The sequence below is a fragment of the Pieris napi genome, chromosome 12 (assembly GCF_905475465.1).
Source record: "Pieris napi chromosome 12, ilPieNapi1.2, whole genome shotgun sequence".
Taxonomy (NCBI): Eukaryota; Metazoa; Arthropoda; class Insecta; order Lepidoptera; family Pieridae; genus Pieris; species Pieris napi.
This window is the reverse complement of record NC_062245.1, coordinates 1,195,827-1,218,114: the sequence shown is the minus strand read 5'-3', so window position 1 is coordinate 1,218,114 and position 22,288 is coordinate 1,195,827. Positions and strand designations below refer to the sequence as shown.

General features: G+C 33.4%; 2 protein-coding genes across 2 annotated transcripts; one reads left to right on the top strand and one right to left on the bottom strand.

The window, feature by feature from the left end:
- LOC125054340 (polyribonucleotide nucleotidyltransferase 1, mitochondrial) lies at window positions 1-9,862 on the top strand. The gene is made up of 14 exons (XM_047656150.1): window positions 1-320; window positions 658-863; window positions 1,343-1,553; window positions 1,998-2,164; window positions 2,862-3,018; window positions 3,508-3,721; window positions 4,462-4,589; window positions 5,186-5,376; window positions 6,114-6,271; window positions 6,810-6,997; window positions 7,524-7,647; window positions 8,097-8,237; window positions 8,685-8,777; window positions 9,513-9,862. Exons 1-14 carry the CDS (start codon window positions 199-201, stop codon window positions 9,663-9,665), a joined length of 2,253 nt encoding a protein of 750 aa, XP_047512106.1. The 5' UTR covers window positions 1-198; the 3' UTR covers window positions 9,666-9,862.
- On the bottom strand, window positions 9,858-21,475 carry LOC125054342 (3'-5' ssDNA/RNA exonuclease TatD). Its single transcript, XM_047656160.1, has 6 exons — window positions 21,360-21,475; window positions 21,110-21,289; window positions 19,985-20,083; window positions 19,123-19,286; window positions 13,042-13,388; window positions 9,858-11,500 (listed from the first exon to the last, which is right to left on the bottom strand). The coding sequence occupies exons 2-6, from the start codon at window positions 21,249-21,251 to the stop codon at window positions 11,338-11,340; spliced, it is 915 nt and encodes a 304-aa protein (XP_047512116.1). The 5' UTR covers window positions 21,252-21,289; window positions 21,360-21,475; the 3' UTR covers window positions 9,858-11,337.
- Window positions 21,476-22,288: the final 813 nt, after the last annotated feature.

Sequence of the window (22,288 nt, the reverse complement as noted above, 5' to 3'; positions counted from 1 at the left end):
ATTTCAAATATTGGTTTTTGGTTTAACAATTTTTCTTAAGCTATTTTATATATAGTTTTAGAATTTTATTTCAATAATAAAATCAATACTAAAACTTTCAATTGCCAAATACAATCCGAATTATTACATAATTTGACAATTCAGTGGTGCCTGTCCTATTTTGTAGAAATCAATGTTAAAAAATTACCAGCGGCATACATGATTATAATGTTGCTTAAACATCGCATACTTTTATCAAAAATTCGGGTTAATAACAAATACAGAAAACAATTTTCGACCCAAACGAATGTGGCTGAAATTGAAGTACCGTTTTCTAATGGGTAAGAATCTTTTAAAAGAGCTTCATCGAATTTATTTGTTTCCTTCAATTGATAGGTTACATGTATTAAAAACTTGTTAAGTATTTATTCTAATCAAGTCAAGTATGCGTAACTGTATATAACAGATTAGAATTAACGGCCAAAACACTAAATTACTTCCTATAGTTTCCCATTACTTTGTTATGATTTAGATTTAAGACCATCATTTTTAAAATTACTAGTAATATTTCTTATTTCATGGAACATAATAATGCTGTTTACAGTCAAATTACACAATACTTTAGTTTTGAGTATATATTGCTTTCTTAATTTCTTAAATGTTACTTAAATTTTTCAGAACACAGCTGAAACTTTCATCGGGTCGTTATGCAAGATTTGCAGATGGAGCATGTGTTGCAACCCTGGGGAAAACTAGTGTTCTTTCTACAGTTGTATCAAAGGCTAAGCAAAGCTCTGCATCTTTTCTGCCCCTTGTAGTTGACTATAGACAGAAGGCTGCAGCAGCTGGCCGTATACCAACTAACTTTTTGAGAAAAGAATTAGGTAAGTGGATCTATTTTTTAAATCATAATCAAGGATTTACTACAAACTAAGACCCCAATCAGCTAGCAGGACAGCTAACTATACCAGAAACTACTGGTATAGTTAGCTGTCCTGGACTAGCGTCTAACACATCAAGAAGCACTCAACGTATCTACTTATAGTCGCAAAGACTGATTGTGTGATTAATATTAAAAAAATAATAATAATAATCAAGGATTTAATGAATTTAAGTAATAAAAAAATATATGAGTATCACATATTTCATCATCATCATCATAATTTTTGACTGTCTTACTATTTAAATACGTAACATATAAAAGAGAGATTCTGGCATTAATTCCCAGCAAAACTAGTTTTGCCACAAAAGGTTGATCAATGGTGATAAGGAATCTTTTAGCACTTGCTATAATATATCTTGCGATAGTAATATTAATCAAATCTTTGCTGAATTACTAAAGAAAATTTACTCTTTTTTTCAGGTCCAACAGAACGCGAAATTTTGACCTCCCGATTGATAGACAGGTCTCTGAGACCACTTTTTCCTCAAAATTACTACTTTGATACACAAATAGTATGTAATATGTTAGCAGTGGATGGAACAAATTTGCCAGAAACAACAGCAATCAATGCAGCAAGTGCTGCTCTAGCATTGTCAGATGTACCTTGGAACGGACCAGTGGGTGCTGTTAGGTAATAAAAAAAAATAAAAAAAAATAGCCTTTATTACTGTAAGTTTTAAAATTATAAAATATCCCTAATTACAGTGTGCCTTTCGGCAAAGGCCTCCTCCAATTTGTTAGTTAGCTGTTAGGTAACTTTAAATCAAATATTATGTTGTTCTTTAATAGGATGGAAATACTATGGTACTATAAATGGTGTAATTTAGAGTATTTAGTTGAAGGGACTACAATTTTTGGTGATATTATAGTTATTTTTAAATAAAAAGAAACTTAACCCTTTGGAGTAATTTTAAACGTTTGACATTATATTAAGTAACTTGGAGTTTACACGGACCAATTGGAATTCAATAGAATTAAGTGAAATGATATAATGTTATATTTTAAGAATACTTTCTTGTAATTAATGTTTATTACTGATACTTCTATTGATAGTAACAATATACGTATCTTACAGGCTAGGACAAATAGACCATGAAATAATTGTTAATCCAACTAGACGGGAATTAGAACAGTCCACTTTGAATCTGGTGGTGACAGCAGCCGCCACCAATCTGGTTGTGATGTTGGAAGGCAACGCTAAGGATATTCTACAGCAGGACCTTCTCAAAGCCATCAAATTAGGTATGAATGTAAGTCTGAATTTTGTATTATTGGACTAACCAAAACCTTTTTTTTATGTATTTTAAATGCAATCAACACATCTTACACTATTTTTTTATTTCTGATGCGAATAGTGTTAATTATTATAAAAATAAATAATTGCTCAAGTTCCATGAAATATTAGTCCACTAAGCACCATGACATCTACCCGCTCACCGTTTACAATCGAAAGATACAACTAAAGGACTAGCTTATGAGCATACCTTACGCAGTGTTAGAGATGCTTTTGGGACCGAGTATGTAGTTACACACTATTCATTCACACACTGACTGACTCACTCACACATTTGCACCAACACACTCACTCATTCACTCAGGCATGTTGATAACAGTTAAATAAAATAAAAGATATAATCAAATTATATATACATACATATATTTTAAGGAATTTATAGTTAAATTTGTTATGGAAGAGCTGGGAACCCTGACACAGGTATTTCTTACTTAAAAGGGTCAAATCTTACATATTGTAATGCAAAGGTACTTAAAATGAATAAACAGATTTTTTTTTTAAATACAGGGGAGATTCCTTCATTGATATTGTTACGGTTTAATTTACTATGGAATCTTTTTCTAAATAAAACTTCTCGATTCTAGTAGCGACTAGATCTAATTCTAGTGTACTGGGTTGGAGGATATCAACATTAAATCATTTTAGGTACAAAGGAAGCTCAACATATAGTACGAGGTATAGAAAAATTACAGAAGGACCATGGAAAGACGAAACGTGAATTTGAAATTCCAGATCCAATCGACCAGAGTGTAATAGACTCGATAAAGACTCTTTCAAATATGAAAATTAGGGAAATATTAAGGTAAATAGAACCATTTTTAGTTTTGTAATAATTTGTCAAAAATGGTTTTTGACATAAAACTCGCATGTGACGGATTTCTAATTTAAAAAAATTTAAAATATTGTAAAAATTAAACGCGTTATTAAGACTTTATTAATTATAAATAATATTAATAAATTGGTTATTTGCAAAGAAAGTGTTACATTCAGATTTATAAGTTATAAAATAACACACTATTAGCCAAATAAAAATTGTTTTTTTTTTTTAAATTGAATTGAAAATGATGTCATAAAAACAGCTAAGTTATCTATAATTGTTGTCAAATATGGTCTAAATACTCTCCCATTAAAGGCACCTTGCCTTTAAAAAAATCAAATTTAAATCCCCTCCCCTATTAGAAAGATTAAATTTAACGAATTACCTTCAGAAAACATCAAAATTGAATATAAATGAAAATTATTCCAATCCAGTATTAACCTATTAACAATTTAACGAAAAAGTATTTTACAGTGATTTTAGCCACGATAAAATATCCCGCGATAACGCAGTATCCGATCTACGACAAACCGTTTTGAACCAACTACGGGACACTGAGGTGGATGTTGGCAAACTCCAAGAATGTTTTAATAGCAATTTGAAGCAGATATTTAGGGATCTTATTTTTGAGACCGAAGTACGGTGTGACGGAAGGGCGTTGGATGAATTGAGGAATATTTCTTGTGAGGTCAGTTATGTACTAATATAAAGAATCATTTAATTTCCATTTTTTTATTATTCTTTCCTAACAAATAAAATAAATCAGTGGCGCTACAACATTTTTAGGTCTTGGCCTCAGATTTCTGAATCATTTTTAAATCTAATAGGCAAGAAGGTGATCAGCCTCCAGTGCCTGACTCACGCCGTCGACTTTTGTGTCTAAGACATGTCGGTTTACTCACGTTGTTTTCCTTCATCGTTCGAGCAAATGTTAAATACGCACATAGAAAGAAAGTCCATTGGTGCACAGCTGGGGATCGAACCTACGACCTCAGGTATGAGAGTCGCACGCTGAAGCCATAGGCCAACACTGCTCTCCTAACTTTTATCCTAACATATCCCAGAAAAAACAACACTAAATAAAAATTGTGAAAATTATCTTGAGCCGACTTAGAAGGTCCTTCAAGAAAAGAGCTTACCAATTCTTAAACGGCCGGCAGCGCACTCGCGCATTAAGAGTGTCTATGAGCGGTGGCATCACTTAACATTAGATAAGCCTCCTGCCCCGTTCTATAAAAAAAAAGGAAAAATATAGATAGATACATATTCAATACTCATCTGTCTCTCTCCGTCACAACATAAACATAATTTGACAGAAAGAGACAAAAGTTAAAAAAGTTTTCATAAATAAGGCGGTTTATTCCTAATACCAAACTTGAAGTGATTCTCCATAATTGATCAGTTATACGTAAATTTTGAATCTTTAAGGTATCACTGTACGAGCCTCTGCACGGTAGTGCGTTATTCCAACGTGGTCAAACGCAAGTGTTGTGTACTGTTGCATTTGATTCTCCAGAAAGTGCTTTAAAAATGGACCCACTCACAATGATTACTAGGTGAGAGAGTTTTAATTTTGTTTAATGCCTTTATCTGCATATTCTGCTCCTCTTTCACGGTTAGCGTCCAAGCCTCACAGCATCTTACATTGAGACTGGTCTGGGTAAAGTATCTAAAATATATACCTAACCTATATTGAAACGATATTTTTTGGGTAAGCTATTGCATAGATTTTATCGCGGGCTTTGAGTGCGGCGACCGAATCAAGAAATTCCGTAACGAAATAAACCTTACACTCGATGACGTAATATAGGAGCGGCCAATACGCGTTAGAGCGAGACAGAACGCATACTGCCTCTCACATCGGTTTAGCGTGATCGGATAGGCGTGTTAGTCAGAGTCTAGTAGAGTGGTAGATTGAATTAATATCAAAGAAAAAAAATACTGCTAATATAAATAAATAATTATATTGCATAAGTTGATAAAAAATGCTATGCAATAGCTTTACCGCGTCAGTCCCCGAGTGCCACACGTTTTTTTGTTCTTATAGGGTTGCCTGGAGGAGATCGCTTAGTTAAGACCAACCCTCACACTATATAAGTTTTAATTATTTGAAGTGTATATATGTAAAAAAATAACTACAAATATCTTACAGCGGTATAAAAGAAAAGAGTTTTTTCCTCCACTACGAGTTTCCTTCATATGCGACGGGAGAGGTTGGGCGTACCGGCCCAGCGGGAAGACGAGAAATGGGGCATGGGGCACTCGCAGAGAGGGGCCTATTACCCGTTGTTCCCCAGCATCCTTGTACCGTGAGGCTTACGGCTGAAGTACTTGAATCAAATGGTAAAAAAAATTAATTAAGCTAATTAGCTAGAGAGCATAGATTTTATTGCGGGCTTTGAGCGCGGCGACCGAATCAAGAAGTTCCGTAACGATACGCGTTAGAGTGGGACAGAACGCACACTGCGTACTCACATCTCTCTGAGATCGGTGACGTAGCGTAAGCGCGGCCGGCATAGCCGCTACGCGTTAGAGTAAGACAGACTATATAAGCGTGTTAGCCTGAGTCTGGTAGAGTGGTATATTGAATTAATATCTAAGAAAAAAAAATACTGCATAATTAAAAAATAAATAAATAATTATAATTGAATAAATTGTTAAAAAATGCTTTGCCGGGTGCAACACGTTTTATTTTTTGTATTTTTTATGTAAATCAAATAAATTTTGTATTATGCATACTGTTACTTTGTTGTCATCATTGGACGTCGAGGTAATTCGTATTTTGCCTTGGCGTCTATCATTCCACAAGTAAGCGTTTTTTAAGACAGTTTTAGCCGCGCACCACCACTTTGTGACACCAGCTGCCTAAAGTGGGCGATTTTTATTTTTTCTTCATCATCATAATCATCAGCCTCTTCATTTGGTCCGTTTCTGGACGTAGGCCTCCTCTTGGCCTCTCTGTATTCAATCGGTAGCCAACGGCGCGGTCTTTTGCTCTGCCGAGGTTTCCATTCAATGTTTGTTCTTCTCGATAGAAAGAACACACGTTTTTAATGAAATATCATTACTTTTCTTTTTAGGTTCGTCCTCAATGGCGTCAGTATGTGCTGGTTCACTCGCTCTTCTAGATGCAGGTGTAGAGTTACTCTCACCAGCCGCAGGTGTTGCTATAGGCCTCGTTTCAAAGCCCGACGAAAAAGGAAACATCGGGGACTACAGAATACTCACTGATTTGTTAGTGAGTCTATTTTTTTTTATTAGTTATAAAAAACTATTCATAAATTTTAATGTATGCTTTCGTATCATTCTGCCATTCTTCAGTTAAACCAGTGTAATTAAACTGATTTTCATCACTCGTCATCGTTTTTTCTAATAGGTCTTTTGTCGGTTTTCTCATTATATTTTATTTCACTGTACGAACGAGTGTTAAAAGCGTACATAGACATAATCCATTCATACGGGGCCGTTCAAGTATTACGTGAGACTACAGAGGGAAAATTAAAGGGGGTCCCCTTTCATTTTTTTTTTCCTTTTTTACACATATTACCCACACATTGTCTATGCTTGAATACGAAATGCATTTTCGAGGATTCCTACAAAAAATTAATACGTTTATGTTCTACTATTTTTGAAAGCTTTGCTTTCTTTTTCTGACGGGGGGGGGGGGGGATAAATTGCAGTAAATCTGCTTACGTAATACTTGAACGGCCCTTACACAACCGGGGTTCGAACCTATATACCTCAGGCTAACTAACACTACTTTTTAAAATTGCCAGGGTATAGAAGATTATATGGGTGATATGGATTTCAAAGTGGCAGGAACTAAAAAGGGTATTACTGCTGTGCAAGCGGATATCAAGATAGCGGGACTTCCCCTTAAGGTAGTCATGGAGTCAATACAAAAGGCTTGCGATGCCAAAAGCAGAATTATCGATATTATGAATAAGTGCATTGATAAGCCGAGGTAAGAATGTTTAATTAATAAATAATATTATAGTAAATAAACGTAGTATTAGTATATTATTTTATTAGTAGTAAATGTAAATAGTATTTATTTTATTGTAAAAAAGTGTTTTTCATTATAAGTAGATATGCATTACAATGTGTAAGATATAACTTAAAACTTCCTGTCCCAGCTCTCCCATGACAAACTTAATACTTAATTTTTAAAAGGCCGGCAACGCACTCGCGAGCTCTCTGGCATTCAGAGAGTCCACGGGTGGGCGGTATTACTTAACATCAGTTGAGCTTCCTGCCCGTTTGCCCCATGTTCTATAAAAAAATCCATTTCGTGTAGAACCTTTTCTACTGTAGTACTTTATGGCGCTATGACCTTTTAGGTGTGAGCCTCAGATTTTTGTATGTGTTCTTTGATCATTTCTAAGGGCAAGCAGGTGATCAACCTTCTGTGTCTGACACACACTGTATGTCTAGAAATGTAGAAAAAAATCTAAAATTAAAAAAAATATTCCTAATATAAATTATTTCAGTCAAAAAAACAAAGAGAATATGCCAGTTATGGAAGAATTGGAAGTAGAGGCGCACAAGCGATCGAAATTACTTGGTATAGGAGGTATTAATCTCAAGAAATTATATGTGGAGACTGGTGTACAGGTTAGTACTAATTAATTAATTACGAACATTGAAATGTACGTAACTTTTTATAAAAAATTTTTTATAAATGTTGGCTATATAATAATAATAATTTATGGCGTAACTATACCATCTGGGGCACGTGGCAATTCTGTTGATGGGGCTATCAGTGAAAATCGTCCCTACTCAGTTAATAATTTTAATTAACTTCAAGATTTTCAGCGTACTCAATTACACGTTGTATATTTCCCACTAATGGCCTTAGGCCTCCTCTCTTAGGCGAGAGGGAATGGCCTATAGTCCCCACGCTAGCCCAATGCGTATTGGAGACTTGACATTCATACATAGAACATAATATCTCTTGGGCAGGGGTCTAAGATGGTTTTGGGTCGGGGGCCCGTGGCATTTTGCCAGCCCTACCACCCTATTGTTACTCCACTAGTTATTTATATTGCATGGTTTAATTCCAGATTAGCCCAATAGACGAGTGCAAATACAGCGTGTTCGCGCCCTCTCAAGCGGCCATGGACGAAGCGAGAGTTCGCATCAACAACTGGGTCAGCGCTGAGAGGACCCCGGAACTTGAGTTTGGGGCTATTTATACAGCTAAGGTACCGCAAAAACCATAAAACACTTTAACTTCTAGATAAAATAGTGTATTTGTACAGTGAGCGTAACGGGACAATCCGTCATGATTGTCCCGTTACGCACATTGTACGCGTGCGCCGCATCTATCTCTCTTCCACTCAATTGGCCATGCGTCCGAGTATTCACTCCTTTATATACAAAACAGATATTCAATTAAAATTATTCAATTTTATGAAATCAATGTATTGTTATGTCGTCGCGTTAAAATATTGTCCGTAAACTGACTACAGACAACCATTTTGTTTTAAATCTTGGAATTGTATTTCATAAAGGGGAATGACTTGCACTGTTATGAGACATACAAACATTGATATTTCAATTCGAGGATTATGAGAATCTATATCTATTATCTATATTTTAATTTTACCGCGACGTTTTTGACGTGTAAGACAAAATGTTTTTTTTTTCAGGTGGTAGAAGTACGTGAAATCGGCGTACTAGTGACTCTTTATAGTTCAATGTCGCCAGCATTAGTTCACAACAGTCAGCTAGACCATAGAAAGGTAATATTTTAATTATTTTATTAAAGTAACATTTATTTTTTTGCAAGAATATGGTACAAAAATATTTTGGTGGTACAATTAAAGTTCGCAGATTCTGTCACACATAATGGCGTGCGAATTTGCCTTAAAAGGAATTTTAGATATAAGTTACATATATACGTCGTCGTATCATTATAGTCAATTCTCATATTCACTGTTATGACAACACATCTGCTCTTTGTTGTACTAACTTAAAAAACACCCAAATAATGTGTAGCATATTATTTCACAATTCCACATAATATTTATAATCTTAATCCTCATATTTACATTTCAATTTATTTTTAATCAAACTTTATCGACACCCGCACGCGCTACAATAACTGGTCTTGCTTGTTTCACCCGTATGCGTGCACGCAGTAATCTAGGAGTAGTGCGTGCGCCAGTGCGCTTTGAGACTTATTGTGCAATGTGCATCCACCATATGCTTAACTTTTTATGATTTTTTTTAAATAGTTAAATCATTGAATCAATTAATTAATTCCAACATGGTGGTCATTTCATTTACACCTATTATTATTATTTTATTCTTTCAACTATGCCTGTACTGTTTGTCAAAAACTTATCATGTATCTGTCACATGTCATAATTTTTATAGTTTGTCACACCACAATATTTTATTAAGTATCTTTGGAATATAGTGATATTAATGTGACTTTAAGATTAGCACGATTAAATATATTTTATCATTTTCAGATAATGCATCCATCAGTACTAGGTTTAGACGTAGGTTCAGAAATTCAAGTGAAATACTTTGGACGGGATCCGGTTTCAGGGCATTTAAGACTATCCCGCAAAGTTCTAACCTCACCGCCACCCGGGATTGTGAGAAAACTTGACAAAAGTTAATTTGTGGGTAGACATCTACCCTCATAAAGTTTCAATACATTTAGACATAATTCAATATCTTATTATAAATTGTTATTCTTTATACCTTTTGGATTTCCAAAACTTTTCTACTGCCACAAAATATTTTTTGAATCTTGGTTATGTTATTTCCGTTAATATAATGTACATAGTTATTAAAATAAAAACATAATATTATTTTTTAAACTTTTATTGCAAGAAATAATCTGTACAATCTATGAAAAAATATTGTATCACAAAAGGACGTCATGTCGAAGGCACTACATTACATTTGTCCGAGGGATCTTAAACTACAATATTATGTATACAATTACAATTCAGTACAATAAATAACCCCTTAGACTTAGTGATCAAAAGATAAGGAATCAACAATACTCGACTACCCTCCGTAGTCCAACAAAACTAAAATCCACATAATACCCGCAGTCTTTGATTTCGTTGTGACTACCAGCATTAAACAACATTAATCTATTTACAATATTCGATAAACAAAAATAAAATTCGAATAGGAATACTCTGGCCAGAGCGAAATAACACCGTGCGAATAAGTGGCAGTATTTTTGGCATATCTGTTTAAATATTTAGAATAAATGGGATAAATAGCATTCGCACAGATATCCCAAAAAAGACGCTATGACAATAATTATTAGCTATTATTATCATAGCGTAAAGTCACACAATATCTAGCTTTATCTGTCAAAACATGTCAAATGTCACCACAGATTAAATTGCTTAAATAAATCATTTACAAGTCTGCTAAAACTATGATGACACTTTACATTGGTTAAAATGAGATCACTGTGCTTATTGTTGCCACTATATTCGTAAATACAAGCAAGTGCACCATAGACAATACAAAACATAAAAAGCTTATCGCTATAAACAAAAATTCTGCCTAATATTATGCAGTTCATGGCATTTAAAGCGTTCAGGTATACCTAAACGTATTTAAGCAAAACAATTTGTCAGTAAATCTTAACCTATCATTATGAACATAGAGTATAGAGAGGCATTCTCTTGTCTAGTCTTTATTTTCTGGCAAGATTATTTAACTGTTAGTAATAGCCTCTTATTGCCATATCAAATGGGGAAAATTAGCTGCCATTTCAAATAGCGATCACATCTTTGAAAAGAGTTTCCCTCATTGCAATTATTGTCATAAAATTATCTTACTCTTTTCAAAATAAATCATTATTTACACATAGGTAACATTTTTTAAATATCAAAACGGCGATAGTCATAAGCAATTGTAAAATCAGTAATATCAATTTCTTAAATAACATGTATATAGTATAAATATTTTCATTTGTATATTTTATTTATACTCATTAATATAATAAAGTCGACAATCGAGACATTTCAATTTCAAGGAAGAATTCATTCATAAATAGATTTTCAGAGACAAACTTCCATTTCATACTAAAACAGCATTTTATTTCGTTGAAATAGAATGGATTTAGGGACCTCACGCACAACAAAACTTAGTATATGAAAATATTTTTTGTTTATATTTAACTTTTGGTTTGTAAAATGTATCTACGTTAAGTAAATTGTAATAGTTTATACCCAAGGTAAAAGTTTTGCATTCAATATATATCAATCTACCCTCAAAAGTCAATTTATGAATGAATTTTTAAAACTACCCTCAAATCACTTACTGGCTAAGCCCGAAGATCTTGAGCGCATTGAATGCAGTTGCAAGCGCTACGTCTTCCGGCTTCTCAGCTCTGAAGCCAGCTACGAGTTCGACTATAGCGGGTAAGGCACACGGTTCGTTACGTTGGAAGGTGCAATAACGATTCACAAAGTTCTGGGATCTGAAATGAAACAATGGAATTGATAATTAGACCAAGGGAACATGGAGGCAGTCTAGATTCCTAGCTGTATTTCATATGTTTTAAACCCCATCCACACTCTTTACTAGGAGACGCGAACGTGTGTGTGGACGGTGCGCTGGTCGCCTTGCCGCCTCTCCGCTTTTTGGGGCGCAAGTCATAGGACGCGACGGGCTCAGGCGAGAGCATACCACTCTCGCGCTTGCCTCACTGCACCGTGAGGACGCGCGCGTTTTCCTATCATGACGCAGTGGAGTAATGAGTTGCTTATGACTTTTAGAATTTTATGAATTTGGATACAAAATTCGAATAAGAAAAGTATTAAATATTACATGTATATACTTATACAAAAGTTAAAACATAATTAATGCCGATTTCAATAGCCCAAGATTTTTTTTTTTTAAATTAAATTATATGATACTTTTATTTATATTTGTGATGTAAACGCAACATATTAAAATATTGGTAGGCACATAAAGTAGCTAACACAGTCACTCCAATCTCGTCATCTTGTAGATGTAGCTAGCAACTAAACAAACCGATAGTGGATCACTACTTGTGCAGCCTCGGCGCTCAATTCGCCGATATAGGCCCCCCCTCAGCGCGAGAGTCTCGAGCCGGCTTATATATTTGTTTTGCTAAATCGAACTTCGAGTTTACGCGATGTGCGAAACACCGGCGTTTAATACAATTAATACACATAACTAAACAACAATACTTGATTCTTATAAATAACTAGCCGTTTCGCGCCCGCTTTGCTGGACGAATTAAAATAAATTTTATGTTTCATTATTTTATTTTTTTTCATATTTTTATTATTCTTCTTTTTAACTTCCCGCTAAGAAAATTGAAATATTTCGAAAATCGAGTTTTTAACAGATGTTGACGTTTAGAGGTTCTAGGAAGCCTCCCCGAATGTTTCCGCGGTGAAGTCCGTATGGATAAATTTTCATAAAAGTAAAACAGCAATCAAAAAATGAAGGAACGTTGGAATTTAATAAATAAATAGCCATAAACCATCTAGGAAAAATTTCGCATCGAATGGTGGTAGTTTCATTCGATACGATCAGTGGTTTAGGCGTGATTGAGCCTCAAACGAAGACCATTTTCATTATATATATATAGATATTATTAAGCTCAGGGTTCGTATACAAAAAAAAACGACGGGTTGCACTCCGGGAGTGCCGGCAGAAGTGAAAACTTGAATATTAACGTTGTGCATTTTTGATATTTTGGAATGGTTAGGGAATAATTTTGCGCGAATTGCTTTAATTATCAGTATAAAAGTACTATCATCTATGTGGTAGAATACAATATTTATTTATTCTATCGCTATCGTACACAAACATGACAATTTATATTACATTAAATACGCCGCGCCAGCTGTCTACTCTCCATCCGTCTTACGAATTTTCGATCAGGTCACGTGTCCTGACGCGAGTTTAACATTTTTTACCCATTCCAAAAAAAAGTGTACAACGCCGCTAAAGAAGTTTTCAATTCAAAATATATAACATCTTTACCTCTCCGTAAGCGAATCCTTGACGTGCAACGGCAGTTTCGACGCCCGCATGTTGGGATACATAAAGGGCGAATCGGTCTCCACCAGCAACTTGTCCAGAGGTAGAATTCTCTCCGACAGAAGTCTTCTAATACCACCATCAGACTTATCCTTGCAAATATACCCTGTTATACCAATATAGAAACCTTTTTCTATATATTTGATTCCTTGTTCCACACTTCCCGTGAACGAGTGTATGACAACGGGCGGTAATTTGTTCCCGAATTCGTCTAAAATCGTTGTGAGATCATCTTGTGCCTCTTTCTCGTGTACGAATAGCGGTTTTTGTAATTCGCACGCGATTTCAACCTGAAATTAGGAATCGTATTTAAGTATATTAGAAAAAAAGGGGGGACGCCCACCAGAAACCTGGAAAAATGATATAAAAGGGATAGCGATGGGATTGGAAAAACGATGACAGAGAAGTGGAAGAATTTGAGGTCGTTTACTAATATCAAACATGGACTTAATGTAATCCTAATCATATAGTACGTGAATACAGGCAAATTATTTTATTTATTTAACGTATACTTATAAAGTTTCGAAGAAGGTATATTGTAGACAGTAATACTTTAAACTGAAGTAAGTACTTAACGTAAAAGTCAGTATAGTAATAATATTAACATCACAGTAACGCAAAACAGGAGAAAACTAAGACTAAATAAGTGAAAACAAAATATATAACCGCCCGAATGAATAATATAAATATAAAAAAATACAATACCGAACCTAAAACTACTCAATATAAAATACATAAAATAAGAAAGGTTTATTGGTACGATGTTTTTGTTTCTTAAATGTGTATAGTGACATAAAAATCAATGGGGGTTGGCACATACACATCTATTTAGCCTGTACACACAACGTGGATTTCTGGTTGTATATTTTCTCAGTTCCTTCACCGTACGAGCATGTGATAATGAATATATTGATGCACATCCGAGGCTTCGAAACCCACGACTCAGGGTTGAGGTCGCACACCTAATCTCTAAGCAGGGTCGGAGCCCTGGGAGCTAATGGGAGGAGGAAATTAATTTCCAAATAAAATAAACAATTTTTTTCAGTTATCAATCAATAATTTATTGTGAACTAAGTAGATTCTTTTAGTATTGATCAAACAAATCAAAATATATCAAAAGAAAAGTTGTTTACTAGTCGGAATTTAAAACATTTTTTTTTTCGAATTCTCTCTTTACGGCCGTAGCTAACGCTTTCGCTTTCCTCTTGGTCTAATAAAATATCGCGGATTTCCGTTAGCGTAATTGTAAGACATGAAGTAGTACATTAGTTAGTTTCAAATAATTTATAAATCTTCATTGCTAATTTAAGTTCAGTTGTAACCTGAACATACTTTTTTGTTAAAACTTAATTACTGGGACAATCCTAAGGGGTATTTTTAATGTAATAGGAGGCAAACGGGCAGGAGGCTCACCTAATGTTAAGTGTTACCGCCGGATAACATTGCCAGAAGGCTCGCAAGTGCGTTGCCGGCCTTTCAAGAATTGGTACGCTCTTTTCTATGACGAATTGGTTCGGAAATACTTCAGTGGGTTGCCACCTTTTTGCAATTAAAGTGCATTTGTTATAATACACAAGAATAAACGTGCATAGTATCAAAGTAAAGTACAATTTATTTCTCTTTATTATTTTCAAAATATATTTTTTATTGCTTTTTGCAATTTGTATTAAATTATTATACAACTGAACAATTGCACATCTTTACAATCTATATTTAAACATCGAGTTAGCGCCAATCGATACATTCCATTTAACCAAAAAATATTTACGACTAAAGAAATCACATCAAGCGAAATAAAGTATTTTCGTGTACTTTATTGATCTCATAAAGTCTTTAATTACCTGAAATAACGTACAATACTTTATTACAAAGTATGGGTGGCAACAAGAATCCTAACACAACGCACATATTTTAATTAATAAAGAGCAGTGTTGGCCTAGTGGCCTCAGAGTTCGACTCTCATCCCTGAGGTCGTAGCTTCGAACCCCGGCTGTGCACCAATGGACTTTTTTTCAATGTGCGCTTTCGCTAGAACTGTGAAGAAAAACATCGTGAGGACACCGACTTGTTTTACACCCTAAAAGTCGACGGCGTGTGTCAGACACAGTAGGCTGATCACCTACTTCCCTAATAGATTGACAAATGGTCATATGTATCGCAAATAAAACTTATAACTCAAAACTTAGCGATTAAAAAGAGTGGCGGAGGGTCCCTTGCCAGCTCTTCTTGCCCGCTCTACGCCCTTGACTTGCGAACTGGTAGTAAATGTAAATTTGAAATTAATTTAATTTCTTTCCTGACGTTCATAAGTGTATTTGTTTACCTATATGAATTGTTATTTTGACTTTGACTTTGAACTGATTTATCAATTTTAATTTTAATAGTTGCATGTCGATATGCAAAAACGTAATTCGATAGCCGACTTCAGCTATACATAGGAGTTACGTGTCGCGGTTTAACTGCACGTTTCTTGTAACCTTGTGATGCCTCGCGAAATAGATACTGTCTCAATGAGCCATGAGGCATAGTTTGAGAATTTGCAGGCGTCATTCCAGTAACTTTTTGATCATTACACACATGAGATCAAGGACAATCAATTACCGTCTAAAGTTCGTAATATTAGAGCGTTTAACCAATTCAAAAGGGCATTAAAGATTACGTATTTGTCGATCGCTTTTGATTAAGGTATTTTGTGTGTGTATTCTAATACCTATAAATTTTTAGGTCGTAAAATCCTTGAATAAAACGTGAAAAGAAATAAACTGTAATTATTAAACTTAAGTATATCTAGCTACCATCTTTTTTTATAATTAATCAATCGGAATGTACAACTTCTTTGCAAATAAACGATTTATTATTATTATTTATTTTCATATTAGTTTGCTTATCTTGTCGAAGCCGCGTACAAATTATTTGTAGAAGTCTATTAAGTATGAGGGTGTGCAATTATTTAATCAATTACTTCGTAATATTAGCGCGTTTAACCAATTCAAAAGGGCATTAAACATACATATCAGAATGAGCCTAGTAGACTAAAATTGGAACGACTAATGGCGACGTGTATCTCGTTCGTATATACATATTAACTTGTAAGTAAAATACATTTTGTAATGAGAAATAAAGTTCTTTAAACATACAATCAAAAATTATCCTTGTATCTTCTAGGCCTTTCCATGTAATAGCATTTTATTTTCTAAGTAAATATTTGTAGCAAGACGACATGATACCACTCTACTCTCGACAGACATTACTAGAAGATTTCTGATAAATAATTAACAAAATTGGAAAAAAATAGAACAATAATGAATAAATGATGTTTGTAAACAATTATATATACGCGATAATATAAATGAATGAAAATATTATTGATGCGCATAAAATTATCGCCCAACAAGTCCATAAATACGATATTTTCTTTTACAATACCTATGCTTGTCGTAAAAATAGCATCTCTACATCAGGTGTAGATATTTAAGAGCCATTTAACAGAAAAAAAATATTGGTTGTTTGTAAAGTAGGTTTACGATCGAGATGTTTACGTGATAACGTCTTATTGGTGATATAAGTTTTTGGGAAGTAAGGAATTAATGAAGATAACAATTTTTTCAAATTTTAAATTACATCTATCGTTTTATTCACACTTTTGATGATAAATTTCGGGTGTAAAATGACAAGTTTACTTATTCGACTATGATATACATTTTTCTTCATACATTCACGGAATGACTGGCAGCGCTCGAGATGAGACGGGAGATCGGTCCGTCTCTCTCTCGTTATACCTGCGATCGCGCTCGTGTGGTTTTGGTGTCACACAAGTTTCTGAACATGTCACCCGACTTAAACGATTTTAAAGACGTTATCACGTCAAAAATATTACTTTTACTAGTTTTATTACGATAATGTGCGTTATCCCAAAAATATTGATTGTTATTGTATGTTTCTGTACACTAAATAGTTTGTTATATGATACCTATGTTATATAACCTTCGAATATCTTTCGAAAAAGGAAATAATTTTATTTAATTATTTATTTATTTTTGACATCGAATAATCTTCGGAAGTAGCGGACTGATTGCAAATTTATTTAACCACAAATGCTAAATTATCGCTAAGAAGCAAAGACTATACATACTTCCTTTCAAAATATTTTTATACATATATCCAGCCGTACCGTGCCGCTGTATTTTGTTATAAACAAAAACACATTTGAACGTCTCTAAGCCGAGCATCAATTACGTGATAAAGCAGTCTCCAATTGAGATGGCCAGACATGTGGGAGTGATCTGTTTAGTATCCGTGTGTCAATGTCCATCCAATTAACATCTATTTTGAACGAAGGAAAGTTTACATCAGCGGAAGTGTTTATGGTAATCTCCGATCTCATTCTATCTGCATATAATATGTATTAAGATGCTTTGTACCAAAAATAACATCATACAATAACAATTTTATATAAAAACTTAGATGTATAATAATGCAGTCTTAAAAGTGCTCAAAACCGACAAAGAAAAGTTTGATCCCCGTTAGCAATGGATTTTGGTACAGTTGCTTTTATGGGGAAGGAAAATATTGTAATGCAACTGATGATTTAAATAAAAATTAACGATTTTGGTTTAAGACAACATAGTTTTATTTTGAGATAATCTTTATCAATAGACGACTCATTGGTCTAGTGGTTAGTACCCCTGACTGCGAATCCATGGGTCCCGGGTTCGATCCCCGGCTGAGACGAACATCGATATGATGAGCATTTGGTGTTGTGCTTAGGTCTTGGGTGTTTAAATATGTATTTATATGTCTATCTATCTATGATATGTATGTATATCCGTTGCCTAGTACCCATAACACAAGCTTCACCAGCTTAGCATGGGACTAGGTCAATTGGTGTGAATTGTCTTAAAAAAAAAAAAAGAGAAGACTGTTACAAGCAGTGATGTGTCTGAGTTGCCAGCATAAACTAGAGATGTACTTATAATATGAGTTTGTAAACTAGGGTTCAATTTTTCTAATTTCATCAGCAACCGTGCTATCTTATACCGTCGGTGAGATTCAGAAACGTAGCGTGAACTCCCATGAAATCCAAAAAAATCGTTGTTTTTTAGACCAAAATAAAACGTGTGTCAAACACATAAACCTATTTTGTTATAAATAATCGAATAACAAATGCAATGCCATAACAGATTGAGTCGCCTTTGAACATATTAAGTTTCACTGATAATATTTCTTTCAAAATAAAAAAGAAAGGCACAGCGTGCAACACGAAAGAATTTTCTTTCCTAATCCTTGGGACCCAAGACTTCATGGTTAAATCAAACATGCCTATTGCCTTAGTTTAAAGAAAATATTGTAGTCTTATTAACCTATTCTATATCCTATAATCATATTGTAAATAAAAATATCACAGTATGGTTTGAATTTCTATTTTAGCTATTGCTATTTAAGCTATTGTAGAACCGAATACTCAAACAGGAAATTGTAGCATATGAAAGTATTCAAGACGCACATCCGATGAGTTCACAGGATCGTGTCAATCTAAATTTATCTCAAGTATCGCTTCGACGTAAACTTATCTACATTTTATCTTTGATTTATCTACTGTTTAAAGAGTTACACTAAAAAATAAATAAAATATATTTTTATATATCGAAAACATTTGCAATTATTCATTTTCGTCACGATAGAAACAATTTAATTCTTAATTTCTATTTAATAAATGTCAGTGCGTATTATAGTTCGAGGATTCGTTCGAATAAAGTCCAAATTTAAGTTTTTGTAGACATGTCGTCAGTCTTTAATTATTATCCTTTCCACTTTGCGTTATTAGTCTAATCTGATATCATAATATCGGGTCATCGTTTTCAATTACACAATTTCTTTTACGTCGCTGACTAATGACCATCATATGAAGTAGCAGTACCAGTGCTAGTAGCATACTTAAAAACGTAAAAAAAGTACACAGTTCAATTAGACTTATTTAGGTTTTTTTTTTATTTGTCATATAGATACATTTTCATGGGAACTGACCTGCCGTTTAAAAACTTCCCTCTGCACCTTCGGTTCGGAAAAGTCCTTACTGTAGTTCAGTCCGCACTCTCCTATCGCTACACACTCAGGCGCAGAAGCCGTGGCCTGTAACTCGGCCCACAATTCCTCCTCTACCATTGATTTTGCATCGTGTGGGTGTACACCTGATATAACAAGTATTAATTAACACCTATTCTATACTAAGTAGACCCATATGATTAACAATTACTGGGTTTGTTTTCCAGCAAAATAATAAAATGGTCAGAGGATTGAGGAGGCTCATTGCATTAACAAGAATCTTTGAGGTAGAAGCAGAATTGTCTCACTAATCATTTCTATTTGTTATAAATCGAAAAACACTTTTTTAACGGATTTGAAGTTATGTTTTATTATAAATTTACAAATATATTTTTACAAAAATCCGTTAAAAAAGTGTTTTTCTGTCTAAAAGTTATATCAATAAAATACAATATCGTTATAAATGGTTTACCTAATAGAACTTAAATAAATTAGCCATAATATCTAAGTGTAACTTTTCATATCAGTTACTTAATAGTTGTCTTTTATAATTTTTTATATTAAATAATAAAATATTAAACTTATTAATAATAAGCAGATATATTTGATATCATAAATCCAAAAACATTAAACCAATATCCTAATCTTGAAGACCCAAATAACTTATGACATAGATAAATGTATATGTAATATAATCTTGAAAATTTTAATGGAAAAATCCTTACAAAGTATTGTTGAATAGGTTAAATTAGATTAATTTTACATAACAACTATCTTTTGGGAATGCCTTGCTTCAAATCCCCAAATTTTAAGCATTGATGAAGAAGGGTTTTGTTAAACTCACCTGCTGTAGAATATATAGTGCTTGGGTAGAGTCGGGTGAGCCTGAGTGCTTCTTTACTGCTCCTAACCGATGTTCCCGTGACCATTATCTTTTGGACTCCTACAATTGTAAAATTGTTAATATCTCGTCTGACAACTACATTAATCAACAAATCAAATCATATGTTATTTATTAATAAAATGTGATAGAATAGATAGATGTTGGTTAGTCAATTGCATCTCCACAGCTTATTTGTTAGATACATGAAATTGAATTCTGAGATTGTAATATTAAATAGACCATGTCTGTTTTATTTACTTATATACTTCCTAAACATTTTTGTTAACTTTTAAAATTATAGTTAGAGTAGAGAATAGATTTACTATTTATACAGATAAATAGAGTAGAGAGAGAACTACAAGGTATACTTATTAGAATAAGTTAATAAGAAGGCAACCTTTAATAGCATACTAACAACAAATCAGCTTAACAACTGCTTAATATACATAAAACTTTATTTCATAGTTGTTACAGTAATTACATATCTTCATAAACAGAAGCCAAAGCAATTGACTTGTAACCTTATGAAACAATTATGGTATTACATTTCTAAGAATGTTTTATTATATTGAAAATGATAAGATAGTATATTGGATGATAATGCAACCATTTCATACTAATAGGTGATTTAGAAACAAAACAGGAGAAAAGATCATTAGCCTACTAATACTACAACTGGAATACCATAATTCATTTTTTTTAAGATTTCATGGTTATCTTTTTTACTACCACTACGGCAAGATAAAGAACCATATCCTTTTAATCAATGAACTAAAAGATAGTCCAAGATAGTTTTATCTATAATCTGCTAAACACAGCGCCAAGGCACTTCATTCTAATTTAAGGCAGGCTCACTTTTCTAGCCAAATGTTTGTCCTAATATTAAATGTAAACAATAATAATGGAATTTCCTTTAGGATGCTGTTGTAACATACATTTCTACTTTCTCAACTATTACTCCTTTGGAATGTACACTCGAGATTAATAGGCGCACATTCATATTGCAATTGTAAATTAATGCATTATTATAATATCCTTACATGTTTGCACGCAAGATTTTTGGCAGTGAAAAGATGAAATAAATACCTGCGTCTTTTGCCCTTTGAATAACAGAATCCAGATCACGGCCGTATTTCTTGTTCGTCAAGTTTGCACCAATATCGATAACAATAAGATTCTCGTAACATCCCTTCAGTTCTTCAGAAATCTGGGACTCTTCAGACGTCATCCTTAATTTTGTATGGAGCTTATTGATTCGGTGTTTACCTAAAATATATCCATAATGTTAACATATTTTATAACTTCTTACATACAACATCTTTCGAAATTAACTTACAATTTGTATCAAACACTCTTGCTAAATAAGCTTTCTTAAATTTTAATGACTAGTCGAAATGTACACCCTTTTCACTGAAATGCCACCATGTTTTTGAGAAATGACAATGAAATATGAATGAATGAAAGGGAAAGAGGAAAGTGAAGATTTTGAAATCAGTCAATTGTCATTTTAAAGAGCACAGATGAAAAAACTACAGTTTTGTAATTAGTCTGTACTGAGAAAAATGTTGACAAATTTCAAATCAGCTGATGCCATAATAAAAATAAAAATAGTGTACAATATTTTTCAGCTGTTACTTCTACAGTTAAAAGTGGTAAGCATAAGCTAATAAGAATACAAGAGAAAGATCGATTTAATTTGGCGTTTGAGTTTAAGGAATTGCTTCCAAAATGCCGAATGTTCGAGAATTTTTCAACAAAAATCTTGTGTTGATCATTATGGTACCGCTTATATTTGGAAGTCATTATGGGTGGATGCGATTGCAAAACGTTGATGCTCTTGTCAAAGAAGAGGAACGAAAGAATCTACCGACGGTATGTGTATACAATAAATCAAGGTTTTCAAGTAAATATACAATACTAAGCTGTTAGGTGCATTACCAATTGAGTCACTTGGCGAAATTGATAACCTAACCAGCAAAAACTCAGAGTCTTTCAAGAAAAAAATATAATAGTTATTCTGAATGTAACACAAATATACTAGAGTTTTTGTGGTATAGTAGTAGTAGTAGTTGAGTAAAATCAAGCAATTTTTGTCATTGATGCTAAATATTTGTATATTTTGGAACCATTGATATAAATAAAAATAATATAATGGTAGCACTGCAATATTTTGTTTATTTATAACCTTATATATAGTTGAAGCTGCTGATCTTATTTTTTTATACTTGCAATTTACATTTTTGTGAACTTTTCTGTCTTTTCAGA

Excerpts from the sequence above, each read along its gene's own strand:
- LOC125054340 (XM_047656150.1), top strand. The coding sequence starts at position 199 with ATGATTATAATGTTGCTTAAACATCGCATACTTTTATCAAAAATTCGG. Across the intron at positions 3,722-4,461 it reads TGAGGAATATTTCTTGTGAG|GTATCACTGTACGAGCCTCT; the intron begins GTCAGTTATGTA and ends TGAATCTTTAAG. Across the intron at positions 4,590-5,185 it reads CCACTCACAATGATTACTAG|CGGTATAAAAGAAAAGAGTT; the intron begins GTGAGAGAGTTT and ends AATATCTTACAG.
- LOC125054342 (XM_047656160.1), bottom strand. The coding sequence starts at position 21,251 with ATGACGTCTGAAGAGTCCCAGATTTCTGAAGAACTGAAGGGATGTTAC. Across the intron at positions 19,287-19,984 it reads CACTATATATTCTACAGCAG|GTGTACACCCACACGATGCA; the intron begins GTGAGTTTAACA and ends TTGTTATATCAG. Across the intron at positions 11,501-13,041 it reads AAGGATTCGCTTACGGAGAG|ATCCCAGAACTTTGTGAATC; the intron begins GTAAAGATGTTA and ends GTTTCATTTCAG.